The sequence below is a fragment of the Enhydra lutris genome, unplaced genomic scaffold, assembly GCF_002288905.1.
Source record: "Enhydra lutris kenyoni isolate GAN:26980312 unplaced genomic scaffold, ASM228890v2 scaffoldscaffold15, whole genome shotgun sequence".
Taxonomy (NCBI): Eukaryota; Metazoa; Chordata; class Mammalia; order Carnivora; family Mustelidae; genus Enhydra; species Enhydra lutris.
In genome coordinates, this window is record NW_019154099.1 from 54,664,437 (window position 1) to 54,681,428 (window position 16,992).

At 40.8% G+C, this 16,992-nt stretch overlaps 2 protein-coding genes across 3 annotated transcripts in view; both read left to right on the forward strand.

The window, feature by feature from the left end:
* LOC111146885 (basic, immunoglobulin-like variable motif containing) overlaps positions 1–12,835 on the forward strand; it is a 42,475-nt gene extending 29,640 nt beyond the window's left edge. Inside the window, exons 7-10 of the mRNA XM_022502605.1 lie at positions 5,146–5,278; positions 6,831–6,917; positions 9,766–9,862; positions 11,068–12,835. Of these exons, the coding sequence (XP_022358313.1) occupies positions 5,146–5,278; positions 6,831–6,917; positions 9,766–9,862; positions 11,068–11,361 (611 nt within the window). The 3' untranslated portion in view covers positions 11,362–12,835. The remainder of the gene's footprint in view (positions 1–5,145; positions 5,279–6,830; positions 6,918–9,765; positions 9,863–11,067) is intronic.
* Positions 12,836–15,593: 2,758 nt separating this feature from the next.
* Positions 15,594–16,992, forward strand: part of LOC111146884 (ERCC excision repair 5, endonuclease) — a 29,749-nt gene continuing 28,350 nt past the window's right edge. For both annotated transcript variants that reach the window (XM_022502603.1, XM_022502604.1), the window contains exon 1: positions 15,594–16,291. In XM_022502603.1, coding sequence (XP_022358311.1) covers positions 16,204–16,291 — 88 coding nt within the window. In that variant the 5' untranslated portion in view covers positions 15,594–16,203. The remainder of the gene's footprint in view (positions 16,292–16,992) is intronic.

Genomic DNA, 16,992 nt, shown 5'->3' on the forward strand with positions numbered 1-16,992 from the left:
AATGGCAAGATTTCATTTCTTTTGATGGCTGCATAGTATTCCATCAAAAGAAATGAAATCTTGCCATTTGCGACGACGTGGATGGAACTAGAGGATATTATGCTTAGTGAAATAAGTCAATTGGAGAAAGACAACTATCATATGATCTCCCTGATATGAGGAAGTGGAGATGGGAGGTTTTGGGGTGGGAAAAGAATAAATGAAACAAGGTGGGCTCGGGAGGGAGACAAACCATAAGAGACTCTTAATCTCACAGAACAAACTGAGGGTGGCTGAGGGGAGGCGGGTAGGGAGAGGGTGGTTGGGTTATGGACATTGGGGAGGGTATGTGCTATGGTGAGTGCTGTGAAGTGTGTAAACCCTGCGATTCACAGACCTGTACCCCTGGGGCTAATAATACATTATATGTTAATAAAAAAATTAAAAAATTAAAAAAATATAGGGGTTTTGTTGAAATTAACAGATTAACTGTTAACATGAGTAGAAGTATTTTTTTTTTAAAGATTTTATTTATTTATTTGAGAGAGAGAAAGAGAGAGCATGAGAGTGGGGAGGGTGAGAGGGAGAAGCAGATTCCCCGCTGAGCCAGGGGTGTGATGTGAGACTCAATCCTGGAACTCCAGGATCATGACCTGAGCTGAAGGTTAGTCGCTTAACCAACTGAGCCACCCAGGCACCCATTTTTTTAATTACTCATGATAAAAGTTTGTGTGGTAAGTGGGTCAACAACTAGTTTGAACATTGGTTCACTTATTATTATTTTATTACTATTATTATTCAGTTAACTTAAAACTGTTGGTTCACTTAGCCACCAACATTTGTGCCAGGGAAATCTAGATTAATTTTAAAGATTTTTAAAAAGATTTTATTTATTTATTTGAGAGAGAGAGAGAGAGAGAGTTCACCAGTGGGGGCAGGGAGAGGGGCAAAGGGAGAGAGACAAGCAGATTCCCTAGGCAGCAGGACGTGGGGCTCAGTCCCAGGACCCTGGGATTATGACCTGAGCTGAAGGCAGGTGCTTAACTGAGTCACCTAGGTACCCCTAGATTAATTTTTTTGATCAGGTAGCCTAACAATTATACCAATGTTCATGTATTTCATTTTTATTCTAGTATGTATTATACTCCTTAGTTTTGCTTAACCAATAATAGCTACCTCTACCCTTTCCCAATAGGATACATATATAACCTCACTGTGGCCACTGTTATGAGCTTACCACAGTGCCTTAGCATGTCTCAGGTGGACTTTGCAGTAATAATCTGCTTTCCTCATCCCCTGGTTTCTCCATTTCTTATTAGACACCTTGGCACTTCTCAACGTGCAGTGCCAGTAGATCCTTCTACTTTCAGAGCTCTCCAATGCTTGCTTAAAGCATAAAATCCTTAGCATCATTCAAAGCCAATGCAGATGGGCCTTCCACTGCTGTCCTGCATGGACCAGTTGTATTTAAAATATGTCAAGGGAGGATGAGCCTTGCAGGATAATGTTATGTTTCTGGATTAAAGAATCTGGTTCTTGTCTTTGAAGGTGTAAAATACATTATGATACATTCTTCCAGAGTTCTCTATAGTTTCCTATAGATGATCAGGGTCTATAGAACAAACTTGCATTAAACAGACTCAATACCAGAATGTTTGTATATTAACTTCGAGTGAGGAATATATAACCAAAGGGACCAGAATTTTCTTGTTGGCGGCCCAGGAAGTGTGCTCCTCCTTGCTGTATAGTGGGCCAGCTGATTCTACTAGTTCTTTTCTCCTTGTGTACCATACAGTTCAGGCCCGGCCTGCGGTTGGAAGAGGTTGCTTTGTCCTGCAGGTTTTGGATTTTTGAGAAATACTCTGGTTTAGGCCAAGCATCGTGCTGAATTTCGTTTCTATCAGTAACACATTTTTGTGCCTTCTCCTGCCTAGTACTTCCTTGAATGACGACCTTAATGTATTAAATACTGTGTTTACTGTCTTTTATTTCAGAGGGGGATCTTTTTTGACCTTATCCTGAAATTCTGAGGGTGCCCTACGGTAGGATTCGCTATGCTGTCGTATACCCTATACTCTAAACTAGCCCACTTGCTGTTCCCTGATTACATCCCTTCCCTGCGATGATTTCGTTTTCTCCTCCTGGCTTTTCCTCTGTCTGGATTGTTGAAATCCTACCACTTCCTTAAGTTCTGTCTTGAATGCCACCCTTCTTGATTCTTCGGACCTGATGTGCTCTTTCTCCTATGAATTATATCCCTTTTCTGTGGTACTGTCCTGTTATGCTCTGTAGTGAAGTTACTTGTTTTATCTTCTAGGAGGGTCGGTCAAGGTACTATGCGTGACTTGCCTCCTGTTTTCCTGCCATTCGTGGTATATTTAGTAGGTGCTCACAGATTTCTTACTGCATTGAGTTAAATGGAATTTTCCTTTAACTCTAGACCAAGTCTCAAATGGGATCCTTGGACCAATATCAGCATCACCTGCCAACTTGTTAGACCTGCACATTCTTGGTCCCCACTCCAGACCTACCGGGTCGGACACTCTGGTGTTGGGTATCAGCAATCAGTTGTTTAACAAGCCATGTGTGTGAGGTTGTAGTCTTTCTATCAAGAGATGGATCTTCCATTGATAGGAAATTCAGTGATTTTCAAATTGCGCTCAGTTGAGCCATGGGAATTCCATGGCACTCTTGGTGCTAAGAGTGGAGAGTACTGGGCATCCAGATTCCCTACTCCCTTCTTGGCCATGGCTTTTTGCCTTTTAATGCACTAGCCTGCCATATCAACTTTCCTTGCAGAAAGGTTCTATAACCAAAAAAGTTTGAAAATTATTATTAAATTAGGGGTCATCAAACTATAGTCCTTTTTGTAAACAAAGTTTGATTAGAGCACAGCCGTAACCATTTGCTTACACATTGCCTGTGGCTGGCTGCATTCTACAATGGCAGAGGGGACTAGTATGGGGAATGCTCATGACCCACAAACCTCAAATACTTGCTCTCTGGCCCTTTAAGAAAAAATGTTGGTAATCCCTAATCTAAATCAATCAGAACCTTGAAGTAAAGAGCATGAACATCCCTGACTAGCACTAAGCCCATAATTTTTACTCCATAGAACCCCCCCCCCACCTCATGTCTTCTTCTGGAAAATGAGGACATGGTCAAAGAGTGATTGTAGCACCTGTACTCTTGAAAAAAAAAAAAAAGTGCAGCAGACAAAAAGAAGTGAAGGTTAATGAGAACAGATTTTCTTACCTATCTCATTTGCCCCTAAGATCTTGAATATATTCCAGGACATTAGAGTCATTACTCTTCACAGTCACACTAATGAAGTCAGGTGTTTTGTATCACATTTGACTTTAAAGAAGGAAAATGTGAAATACTTAAAGATATCCATTAAAAAGCTGTAATAAAAGTCCCTTTTATTATAAGCTTTAGTTATTTAGTAAAAGTTTTAGTTGGGAAAACTTTGTGTTTGACATTTTCACAATTTTAAAAAAGATTTTTTAAGAGTTTTTTCTAAACCAGTTATATGTATAACCATTTTTGTAATTATTGAATTCATTAGGAGTCCAAATGCTTACATTTACATTTGCTCATGATCCTGGAGCCTGTCTACAATGACATTCAACTATGGTAATGACATAAGGATCCTCTTCTGAATTTTAGTTCATCCATTAGAGCTGCCCTTGGATGTTAGTTTTTTTTTGTGTGTGTGTGTGTGTGTGTGTTTTTTAAAGATTTTCTTTATTTATTCATGAGAGACAGAGAGACAGAGGCAGAGAGAGAAGCAGGCTCCCCATAGAGCAGGAAGCCCGGTACGGGACTCGATCCCACGACCCTAGGATCACAACACAAGCAGAAGGCAGACACCCTGTCGACTGAGTCACCCAGGCGCCCTGGATGTTCGTTTTTAAATTGCCAAGGGAAGTCAACCAAAAGCGGCAGAAAGATTTATCACTTGTCATTATGAAATAGAAATTTTAGTGGAAAAGTTCACCTTGCCATGCAGATAATGTCCTGGTGGTAGTCCATGAAGTAAAAGTCTATGGGAAGACCTCGAGGAAGCCTTGGAGAAGGAATTGAAGCTAGAAATGTTATCCCCAAGCAGCTCATAAATCGTGGTGTCTGTAAGGGGTGGGGTGGCGTCCTGCTGCCTTAGTTTTGCTGCAGTCATTGACCTGCTGTTCTTATTGGTCTTCAGCTATGTCAGTGGCCGGAAGGTCAATCAGGGAAATCGTAAATTGCCACCTTTCATCGACTTCGCCTATTTTTAGGATTTCTGGTTTTAATGGGCTATTTGTTCATGAATAATTCAGTTTCTTCCAGGAGATGCAACTTAATGAAACCTCACTTAATGGGTTTGAGTATCGAGTGCTGGTAAAAACTTATTGCTTATGGTAAGACTTTTGAAGTGACTTCACAACTAATAGAGCTGTGGGAAGTCTGAAAGGAGGAATGGTTATAAGAGGATTCTGTGGTATGAGCAGCCTGTCTGAGAGATGTTCTTATCTCATCACTTGGCTTACGAAAGCTGTCCCTCTAGTCTGGGTAGCTTCTGTAGAAAGACTAAAGTGTGTGTTGCATTTTGTGTCTTATCTGGAGTTTATATTTACCCATCCACATCAGTGTACATACCACCGGAGCTGTGCAGGATGACCACTGTGGAATGGGAAGAACATCCTAGAATGCCAATATTTTAATTTAATACAAAAATTCTTACCTTTTGTATATCTTTTACGAAGTCATATTAGACAGTAGTCTATATAGTCTGTGAACAAAAGTGTTTCTCATGGGCATGTCTCTTCAGAAATCTTGAGTGACGGAAGTGCACAACCAGAAAAGTTGAGACCATTGTTGTATACACCAGGTATTGGGTTTTATGTGGTAATTAAATCCTGTAGACAGGTATGTGCTATTAGAAGGTTTTGATAAACAAGGGCTTCGTTCAGGTCTTTAGTTTGCTGCTCAGTTTATCTGAATTTCAGTTAAAAGGGTAAAACTGAAAGTAAATGTATTAATATCTTTTGTATCTGTCAATAGTTTCTCACTCTTCCTCAGCAATGTGTGTTCCAAGTCACGTCTTACAGTCCTTAACTAGTTGTTCGTGTAAAGCATTGACAGTGTTTTATGGTTCTTCAGTTTGTTTGCTTTTGTTCTGTGTAGCTTCAGGGGCCTTGTCGAAGTTAACTCATGGATTGAAAGACGAATCGCTGGCTTATATCTATCATTGCCAAAATCATTATTTTTGTCCAATTGGCTTTGAAGCAACCCCTGTGAAAGCTAATAAAGCATTCAGGTAAGCATTTACATATCTTTTGTGGCTAATTCCCCAAGAAAATATGTGGCAGAAAGCATTTAAGAAATAGTTGCTCAGAAATTGGAAGATTTGGTTATTTGGTTTCTTTAGATCAAGTTAGACTGTTCTTTTTTTTAAAGGTAGACTCTTCATTTGTATTCCAGCTAATTCTTTTGCAGAGTGGCATTTGGTTAGCTGTGCTTTTACATTATCCACTTAGATATTGTTGTTCAGACTCATAAAGGGAAAGACTTTTGAAAGACTCACTCTTAACGTTTATTGTAAAATGGTTGCGTAGGACTTCACGTATTATGTCGTGGTGTTTTCATCCGTTGTGCCACATGGAAAATGAATTATGGAGTCTAATATCAAAAAATTGTCCCAACTGAGTCCATTAAGCAGCCTCTTCTTTCCTCATAGTGAAAAAACGTGGAATTTGTCAGTGTTCCCCCCTTTGTCCTGGGAGAGTGGCCTTGGTACTTCAGGAGGAGGAAGGGGCAGCACTGCTCTTTCAGTGAGACCTGAGGTCATCTGGGGGTAGGATGGGTTCTTTGAGGCTGGAGGCCATGCAGCATGATTCCCCTCTCAAGGCACTATGGGATTGCAGGATCCTGGGACAGGATCCTGAGACCTGGGAGAACCAGGAAGCTGAGCAGTGTATTTTTGTGAATGAGGAACAAGGGGGAAACTACTTCATCTCTCCAAATTCTGAAATGTTTTATTCATCTCTCTGGAGGTGAAGTATGTTGTTTCTTCTATGGTCTCATTCTACAACTTCACCTTACTCCTGACATCTATCAAATATAAAACGTGCAACAGTGGGTCTTCCTACTCTGTACCCATTAGGGTACACCTCTCTCTGTACCTAACAATCACCTGGACACCTTTACAACTGGGCAAATCCCTCCCCTTGCTTGACTCCAGACTTACTTGGATTAGTTTCCAGAGGTGGGATTAGGGCATTGGTATACTTTAGGGTTTTATTTTTAGAATGCCTTTTTAAAAAAAAAAATTTTATTTATTTATTTGATAGACAGAGATCACAAGTAGGCAGAGAGGCAGGCAGAGAGAGAAGGGGAAGCAGGCTTTCTGCTGAGCAGAAAGCCCGATGCGGGACTTGATCCCAGGACCCTGGGATCATGACCTGAGCCGAAGGCAGCGGCTTAACCCAGTGAGCCGCCCAGGTGCCCCCAGAATGCCTTTTGAAACTTTTTAAATGCGCAGTGAAAGGAGATGAACGGCTGGAGAATGCTGGTAGCATGCTAGGATGTTTTTCTTCTTTTGAGATGCTGAGGGAGGAGGTATGTTCTTCTTTTTTTTTTCCCTAGTCCTATATTTTATAATAGAGATTAAAACCTAAGTGTAATTTATGCTTTCTCTTTAATGGCCTTAAGAAATTTGTTCAAACCCGAACTCCAGTATCTATTCTAGCATTAATGAATGTCGTATTTGAATAAACATTAGTATATCTTTTATTAACATAGCTGAAGCGATATTTTCAAAGGAGTGAATGGCCTTTATTAAGCTTACTATGAATGAATTTTATATTTAGCAGGGGCCCCCTCTCACCACAAGAAGTAGAATATTGGATCTTAATTGGAGAATCAAGTAGAAAACATCCTGCTATTCACTGTAAAAAGTACGTTAATTTCCCATTTTCTCTTTAATTTAGGTAAGATTTAATATAGTGAAATGCACAGATCTTAATTGTGTCATTAGGTGGATTTTGGTAACTGAATATACTTGTTTATCACCACCCCAGTCAAGATAAGGAAGATTTTCATTGCATTGAAAGTACCCTCATTCTCTTTTCCTGTTAGTCCCCAGAGACAACCTCTATCACTGTGGAATTGCTTTGCATGTTCTTGAAATTCACGTCAATGGAGTCGTACAATATTCTTTCTTGTCTGGCCTTGTGAGATTAACCACTATGTCATGCATGTCATGCTTCTTTTTTTATTGCCGAGTGGTATTAGGTACCGTAAGTATACCATAGTTTGTTATCCGTGTCCCTGTTGATGACCATTTGGATTGTTTTCAGTGTGGTCTTTTGTGGGTGAAGCTGTTGGGAACATTAATGTACATGTCTTTAAAAAATTTTTGAGTAACAGCTTCATTGAAATAAAATTCACATACCATAAAGTGCGTCCTTTAAAAATATAAAAAGTGTTCAATGGATTTTAATGTATTTAGAGTTGAGCATCAGTCCCCATGACCTAATTCCAGGACATTTTCATAACCCCCACAAGAAACCCCATACCCATTAGCAGTCACTCCCCAGCCCCCTCCCCTCAGCCCCTGATCTACTTTCTATCTCTGTACATTTGCCTAATATGGACATTTCATATAAATGGAATCATAAAACGTGTGGCCTTTTGTGTGTTTTTGTTTTTTTCACTCAGAATAATGTTTTCGATGTTCATCTGTGTTGTAGCGTGGACCAGAACTACATTCCTTTATACGGCCAAATAATTTTCTGCTGTATGGATATGCCACATTTTCTTGTGCAAGTTTTTTGAGGACATTTTTCTATGTTTTGTTTCTCTTGGGTAGATACCTAGGAGTGGAATTGCTGATTATAGGATGGATGCGTATTTAAGAAACTGGGAGAATGTTCTCTTGTGGGGTTGTACCATTTTATACTCCCACCAGCATTGTATGGACAGTCCGGTGGTTCTTCATATCTTCAAAAATATTTGATATTTTATTCCTTTTTTTTACCTTTTTAAAAAAATTTTCCCAGCTTTATTGAGGTATAACGCACCAATACAACTGTATATGTTTAAAGTGTCCAATGTACTGATTTGACATTTATTTTGTGAAACGATTACTGCAATCAAGTCTTAATTAACATATACATCAGCTCACATAGTTACCTTTTCTGTGTATGTGGTGATAATACTTAAGATCTACTCTTTTAGTGAATTTCAAGTATATGGTACAGTATTAAGTATAGTCACCATGCTGTACAGATCCCTAAGTGTTTTAATGGTATTGTAAACTGGTTTTTAGAAAGTTTTATTTATTTATTTATTTATTTATTTATTTATTTTTTTAAAGATTTTATTTATTTGACAGAGAGAGATCACACGTAGGCAGAGAGATAGGCAGAGAGAGAGGAGGAAGCAGGCTCCCTGCTGAGCAGAGAGCCCGATGCGGGGCTCGATCCCAGGACCCTGAGATCATGACCTGAGCCGAAAGCAGAGGCTTTAACCCACTGAGCCACCCAGGCGCCCCTAGAAAGTTTTATTTAAAAAAATGTGTCTATTTTCTAGTTTTATTGAGAAATAACTGGCACATACCACTATATAAGCTAACAGTGTCCATCATGATGGTTTGATTTACATATATTGTGAAATGATGGCCACAATAGGTTTAGTTAACAAGAAGTCCTCCTTGTGATGAGAACTCTTGGGATCTACTCACTTACCACTTCTGTATATATCATAGAGCAGTGTTTGCTGTAGTCACTATGTTGTACATTATATCCCCAGTACTTATTTATAACTGGAAGTTTGCACCTTTTGGCACTTTCCTTCAAAAATTTCAGTTCCTAATTATTTTCTGGTAGTGTACAAAAATACAATTTGTTTATATACATAGGACCTGAATACTGCATTTTTATCAAACACATTAATTTCAATAGTAGTTTTATAATCCAAAGTAATTTGTAATTGTTTTGGATTTTCTATACAATCAGTCATGTTGCCTGTGAATAAATGCACGTTAACTTTTTTTTTTTTTTTTTAAGATTTATTTCAGAGAGGGAGAGAGAGAGAGAGAGAGGAAAGTGTGAGCATGTAGAGGTGGGAGGGAGGGGTGAAGGGAGAGGGAGAGGGGAAGCCGACTCGCCACTGAGCTGAGTGTGGAGCTAGAGGTGGGGCCATCACCTAACCAGGAGATCCTGACCTGAGCCAAAAGCAAAAGTGGAACACCCAACCGACAGCCACCCAGGCACCCTCATGTAACTTAAATCTTTTGAAAACTTGACTTTAATTAAAAAGGAAATATGGACTGTTTCTACTCTAGCCTGCAGGATGTCATGTAACAGGTTGATACATATATATTTCTTTGTGAAAGTAGCCTTTTTAAAACCCAGAATCTTGGCAATAGTTGGTTAAACAGAAATGTCATAAAAAAAAATTAAAGCTTAGTAGTTGGAACAACCTTGACAAGAGAATTATTGTCACGGTAATACTGTAGCAAATTGCTCATGTGCAAAGTTCCATTACAGGGGCACCTGGGTGGCTCCGTGGGTTAAGTGTCTAACTCTTGATTTCAGCTCAGGCTGTGATCTCGGGGTCATGACATCAAGTCCTGCATTGGGCTCTGCACTCAGTGCAGAGTCTGCTTGTGCCTCTGCCCAACTCAAATAAATAAGTCTCTTTCTCTCTCAAATAAATAAGTAAATAACATCTTCTAAAAACATTCTATTACGGTGGTATTTTGTACTTAAAATGTGCTTTAACCTTCCTTTTTCACTATAGGTGGGCAGATATTGTTACTGATCTCAACACTCAAAATCCAGAATATCTAGACATCCGACACTTGGAGAGGGGGCTGCAGTACCGAAAAACAAAGAAGGTAAGAACACAATAGTATTTGAAGATATTTCCCAGTCAGCCAGTATGCAGTATACTATTCAGCACTCTTTAGGTTGTAAATAATGGAAATCCACTTCAGATTATTTTAGATAGAAAAGCGAGAATTACTTTTAGGACCCAGGAGTATCTTTAGAATGAAAAGCAAAGACTGTAGCCTGGATTCGTAACAGACTGGTATCAGCTTAAAGAATGTTATCAGAGGCCAAGGAGCTAACCTGTCTCATTCTTTTGGGAGTTGTATGCTAGTCTTATCTGATTATTTACTTCCAAAAGATCAGGAACTTCAACTTATATCTCGCTTTCAGATGAGCCGTCTAGACTGAGACTCACCTGCCTCTGGCCTAGTTTGAGTCAGGTGTTCACTCCTGACCCTGTGAACTGTGGCCAGGAAGCAGAGCCATGTGTGCACAAGGAAGCTGGGGGAAGTTCTCAAGGAAAGGTAGATTCTGCAGATTGATACGCCACTGATATGATACTACTAACATCAAGAACATAGAAGAGACAGGAAGAGGAATGATCTTGGTGTTTGAAGATTTTATTCATTTATTTATTTATTTATTTGAGAGTGAGCCTAGTGTGAGAGTGAGTCGGGGAGGAAGGACAGAAGGAGAGAGAATCCCAAGTAAACTGCATTGAGTGCAGAGCCAGATGTGAGGCTCAATCTTACAACCCTGAGATCATGACCTGAGCTGAAATCAAGAGTTGGCTGCTTGATCGATTGAGCCACCTAGGCACCCCAAATTTTGGAGTTTGGGTTAGGCAAATAGGGAGGTAACAGTGTGTGTGAGTGGTGGAGGGGCATATGGGGGGAACTGTTACATTTTTGTAAAGGCAGCTGGTCAAGAAAGATGTGTGTTAAGGCGATCTGGTGATGTCTGTTTTGAGGCAGGTGAAGGAGGAAAAATAAGGGAAATCATAAAAACCCACATTATAAGCATAATTCCTTTTCTTTTTTTTTTTTTTAAGATTTTATTTATTTATTTGACAGACAGAGATCACAAGTAGGCAGAGAGGAAGGCAGAGAGAGAAGAGGAAGCAGGCTCGCCGCTGAGCAGAGAGCCGGATGCGGGGCTCAATCCCAGGACCCTGGGATCATGACTTGAGCCGAAGGCAGAGGCTTTAACCCACTGAGCCACCCAAGTGCCCCCCTTTTATTTCCTTAACCCAACTTTTTTTTCTTCTCAGGTTGGGGGAAATTTGCATTGCATCATAGCATTCCAGAGACTTAATTGGCAAAGATTTGGCCTTTGGAACTTTCCATTTGGAACGGTGAGACAAGAATCACAGCCTCCAACACATGCCCAGGGAATTGCCAAATCGGAGAGTGAAGATAATATCTCCAAGAAGCAGCATGGGCGTCTGGGTCGGTCTTTCAGTGCTAGTTTCCATCAGGACTCAGCATGGAAAAAGATGTCCAGTATCCATGAGAGAAGGAACAGTGGCTATCAGGGTTACAGTGATTATGATGGGAATGATTGACCATGCTGGGTACTGAACATTTTGTGTTACACACATGAATGGTCTATACAAGACTGCATTAAGACAGTAGAAGTTTTATTAAGTCTACACTAAATAGGAACAGATCTTGTGGTATAAAACATACCCTTGTAGTTCTCCAGTAAATAAGCTTGTATATGATTATGATGGGAGATTTCAGATATGTAAGCAGATAAGCACAGATTACTGTCCTTTTAAAGTTAAGAGTATGAAAACATTATGGACAATTTTACAAAATCCAACAAATTGCATATAAAGAAATCAAACACAAATTTACTTAATAGCATCATGATTTGCAATACTTAAGCATGAAATTATTTCCTATGACTTAATCACCAGACATTTGTTGCAGATTGTTTTATTCCTAAACTCAAGATGTAAGGCACCATCTGCCCTTTTAAACAAAATTGGGGCTGTTGATTTCTAGTTTCCTCTCATGGTTAAAACTCATTTAAAATTTAGTGAATCTAGAATTCTTTTACTTGTACGCAGTATTTTACCTGCCTCATTTGTTTCCTGACTAACTTTCTCAGGATCCTCAATAAAGAGGCAAAAGAGAAGACTCAAGAAAGTCATCTTTTCTATTGGTGCATTGATTCAGGATATTCTTGACTTTTTTGACTTGGTATCTTAGTGTACAATATTGGCAAGATTTTCAGGTCTTGAGAGCTCTCTTTCTACAATGATCCTTGTTTTGGGATAGAATAAAAAAAACAAGTGGGATCCAAAGTTTCTACTTCCAAGGTAATCTGTGAAATGAGATCTTGTGATATTTGATTAGTCCCTCAGCGTGGAGTCCTATGTTGTTAACAGCATTAAAGATGCATTAGGAATGTTATGTCACTCAGAGCGCAAATATCCATATTCCCAACTCTGAGCTGCTTCTTTTAAAAATCTGTACAATTAGCTGTTTGAAGTGAGTGTTAAGTAGTTCCAAAAGAGTGGATTTCATGTATTTGAGCTCCTGTCTAGTTGATGTCAATTTTTCTTCTCTGCCAACCTATGACTTGTTTCATTTAGGGGCTGTTCCATGACTCAGATCAGTAACTTGATTATGACAAGGTGCTGAATATGTTGGTAACCATATTGCAATACACCTCAAGAAGAGGGTTCAGATTTTTATTTTTAAAATATTTTCATTTTCTTCTCTTTTGAATTTTATATCCATTTATCCACTCAGACATACCTAGCCTACAGACAGGGATATATATTATGAAATGGTCATTTTTCTGAAGAGAATATTTTGCGTGAAATGCAAAGGACCGAAAGAGATTTGTAGGTTGTTGATTTTGTTACTTCACACTGGAACTTTTAAGAAGTTTTCATCAAATAAAGTTTTGTTTTCTACTTTTAATAATGTGGATGTTTTGAACCTTTATTTTAGGTAGGGATTACCCTTGGAATTCTGTGTGAAGTATGTGACAATAGCGCCTGAGTAGTGTGTTATAAGAAACTATCATGGGGCACCTGGGTGGCTCAGTGGGTTAAAGCCTCCGCCCTCGGCTCAGGTCATGATCCCAGGGTCCTGGGATCGAGCCCCGCATCAGACTCTCTATTCAGCAGGGAGCCTGCTTCCTCCTCTCTCTCTCTGCCTGCCTCTCTGCCTACTTGTAATCTCTGTCTGTCAAATAAAATAAATAAAATCTTAAAAAAAAAAAAAAAAAGAAACTATCATGTATCAGACTTTTATAAACGAAACAATATACATTATGACTATAATTTTAGATTCTGAAATAGAAACTTTAATTAGTTTGAACCAAACGAAGTTGTCATTTTTATAGGTCAAACATAGTTGAATATCAGCAATTTCATAGAGTTTAATGAAACATTTCAGAGAAGAGGCAGATAGGAAGAACCAAGAGGAAAGGAGACAAATGCAACATAAAGAATACAGTGACACCTAAGAAAGAGGATGAATTTATATAGATTGCCTATTGGCCATTAATAATTTTTACAAAAGTCTTGATATATATGATTACTTAATAACCTGACGTATAAGTTCAGCTGTTATTAAGAGTAGAATGAGGTTTATAGAGACTAATTTTCCAAAAACTGTGCAAGTTACTGCACACTTTTCTTTCAAGGTTAGTAACGTTCCTGTCATATTTGATTTTTTGGTCAACTCTTCTTAGGAGTTTCTGTAGAAGCAATGAAGGTTCAAATACTGGCTCTGTACTCACTAGCTGTTTCACCTTGGGCAAGATTAATGTTTCTGTGTTTATTTTCTCATTGGTAAGGTGGGGATAATAGCATATATTTTATAAACTGTTTTGAAGAATAAATAATGTATGTACAGTGTTTAGAACGGTGCTTTCCAGATAGTGCTTGCTATTGTTACTCCAAAAGATGTGTATTTCTGTTCAGAATCTTGAGAGCTCTTTAAGCAGCATCTAAAGGATGCTGTAAGTCATACACACACACACCCCTAAGTTACTGTTCCTTCAAAAGAATATTTTGTATTTAAGACACGTTGCTCTGGTTTTAAAAGCACTCATAATGCTCAAATGCCTACACTGGCTATTTGTTTTTACCCAGCTCGTAGGCATTAAAAAAAATGTTCATTTGGATCAAATCCTGAAACTATTCCTTTCCACACTACTATGCTGGCCCATCATTAGGCCAGGTTGGTGCAGCAGCTAAAACACATCAAACTTGCTTTTTCCCCAGACACTAAAGGGGTGCAGGCAAGTTGCTCTGGGATCCATCGTTTGTGTATCAGTTTTACCCACAGCATTTTCTCCCTTAGTCATTCACTCAGCAAACTAGTTTGAACACCATTACCCATTAGGTGTTTCATATTAAATCACTGATCTCAGAACAACCCCAAGAAGAAGTTGGCATCTCCATTTTTTTACAGACTCTCATTGGTGAAGAAACTTGCTTAGGATCATAGAAGAAACTTGCCATTATAACAAACACTACAGACTAGGGGGCTTAAAAAACGAATTTATTTTCTCACAGCTCTGGGGGCTGGAAGTCTGAGATCAGAATGTTGCCCGTTTGGTTTTTCCTGAGACTTTCTCCTTGGCTTGCAGATGGCCACCTTCTAGCTATGTCCCCACAGGGTCTTTCCTCTGTGCACACATCCCTCTGTGCACCCAAATTTTCTCTCATAAGGACAATAGATTGGGTCAGGTTCACCCTCACAGCCTCATTTTAATCAGTTTTAAAAGGCCCATCTCTTATCACCACGTTCTGAGGTGCTGGGGGTTAGGGCTTTAACATAGCAGTTTTGGAGCTGAATGCAATTGAGCCCACTAACACAGGGTTATTACGTGGCTCAGACAGGGTTTGGACCAATGGATGCCTGACTTGGGAGGAAATTCTTTCAGGAGGGCGCTAGATACAAGGGACAGCTTTACACTAGAGGCCAAAAGAGGTCATTTAGGCAATATTTGTGGAATACCTGCTAAGTGTCTGGAGTGTGTGTGTGTGTGTGTGTGTGTGTGTGTGTGTTGGGGGAACCGGCAAAAACTGAATAAGCAATTTTACTAAACTCTGTAAAATACAACTAGTAACTATTTGTGGGAATTACTCCATTGATGGAGAAAATGCAAAACACTTTGTGCAATGGTTTTGCTAAAAATTATTTTTGATATTCTGTCATAAAGGGCTCCTTTAACAAAACCACCTCATTTAAATCAAACCTTTCCACTGAGCTTGAATTTCGTTTCAATACTTCAAATTAGAACCAGTGTGTATGATAAGGCTATCATTTAATGAATAGTAGTGATAAATGGTCTGCATACGTCACCTCCGATCCTAGCTGAAAGTCTGCCAAAACTGGTTTTGCGCTCAGTTTGCATAAGAAGAAACCAGTTCGGAACAAACGTTACTTGAACAATACTGATCACGAAGACGTGGCGGTGTGGCCGCCATCGGACTCTGAGCCCGAGAGTTCTAGGGCGCCTTCCCAAAAGCGACTCCGATAATTAAGTTTCTTGCCATTTCTGACCTACAAGCCGTGGAATCCTACATTTAGACGCCAGAGAAAACCAAACTATATCTCAAGAGCGAAGGCTTTTAAAAGTTGCTTAACTTAAAATGATGCCCTATTATCTAGCTCCTACAAGTTATCAGACAAAACACGAACTTAAAAACAGCAGCACAGCATCCACCTTTCTGTTGCCGCCTCTCACCTAAAGCATTTGGTATTGAGAGTGCAGAAGGAGCGGCTGGTGGGGAGAGACTGAAACGCAGAAGAGACGCAGAAAACTGTCACCTCAGCAAGAAGGCTCTCTGCGTGTACTTCCAGCGTGTGGCTGCGACAGAATGCCAGCGTGGAGAAAGCCCGGGAATAACAGGACACAGACGCACGGACCGATCCGCCCCCTCGCCTCGGGAATGGAAAGGCGCAGCGAATATACGTCACGCCGCGTGGCGGGACTTCCGTCTTGAGCCTCGTCTTTGACGGAAGCCGAGAGGCCCCATTTCGCGTGGGTTAACGCACTAACTCAAGAATCAGGCCGGGTCGGGGGAACGTCTTCTGGCCGTTTATCTCGCCTGCGCTGTCCTCTCAGCCTGCTCTTCCGTTAAGAGTGTTTACATTTGGCCAAAGCTTGGGCTTGAGGAGGACTCACTCCTTTCCGACGCCGGCCATTGTCTGGTCCTGCCTTTCTTCCGGGAGGCAGCGTCCGCCGCCGGGAAGTACCGTTCTCGCCGGTGCCGGTGTTCCCTCGAAAACCGCGTGTTCTGAATTAGTCTCCGCCTTCCCTGGGTGGGAGCAGGGGGAGCTCTGCCGGGCCCCGGCGGTGGTGCAGGCTGTGGTAGAATTGGAATAGAAGGCCCCGCGCGACCCCGCCCTCGACTGTCGCTGGGGACCTCATGGGGGTCCACGGGCTGTGGAAGCTGCTGGAGTGCTCCGGGCGGCAGGTGAGCCCGGAGACGCTGGAAGGGAAGATCCTCGCCGTGGGTATCCTTAACGTGTTCCTGGACGCCGGGATTCGCGTCGGGTTCTTACTCCCTCGGGGCTTCCCCCTGGGCGCAGAATGGTGTTGGTCAGATGACAGTCCCACTGGGGGTGGTAAGAGCATCCCCTTCACGACGTCGTCTCTCTCTGAGTGTCTGCTGGTCCCCGCTTTGCAGTCACGCCGCGCTGGGTTGGAGTCCTCGGGTTTGATCACTTAGGGGCAGAGTTTTACGCCGCTCTGTGCCCTCGTTCCCTCGTCTGCAAAGTGGAGGTGATAATCGTAGCTACGCACAGGGTTGGTGTGAGGAATAAAGGAGTTATGTAAGGAAAAGGAGCTTCGCTGACATTGCACAGCCTCAAAGTATCATCCCTCCTGGGAGGTCAGCACGGAGAAGGTGAAGCGGACTCCCAGCGGCAGTTTTGCCTGCTGCCCCGAGTCCTGCTCCGCTCAGGTTCGTTAGGAGGATAGCGTGGGCAGGTGTTTGACCTTTTTTTTTTTTTTTTTTTTTAAGTAATTTATTATTATTATTTTTTTTATTGTGAGTTTTGGAGTAGGAAATTGATGTACCACACCGGAAAGATTTCAAAAGGTCCACAGTGTTTCGTTTTGTTTCCTCCCAGCCTCTGGGATGGACTTTTAAAGGACTGTCATTTGTGTATACGTCTGGCTGGTTTGGTGTTTTAGGAATTAAATGTTTTTCTTC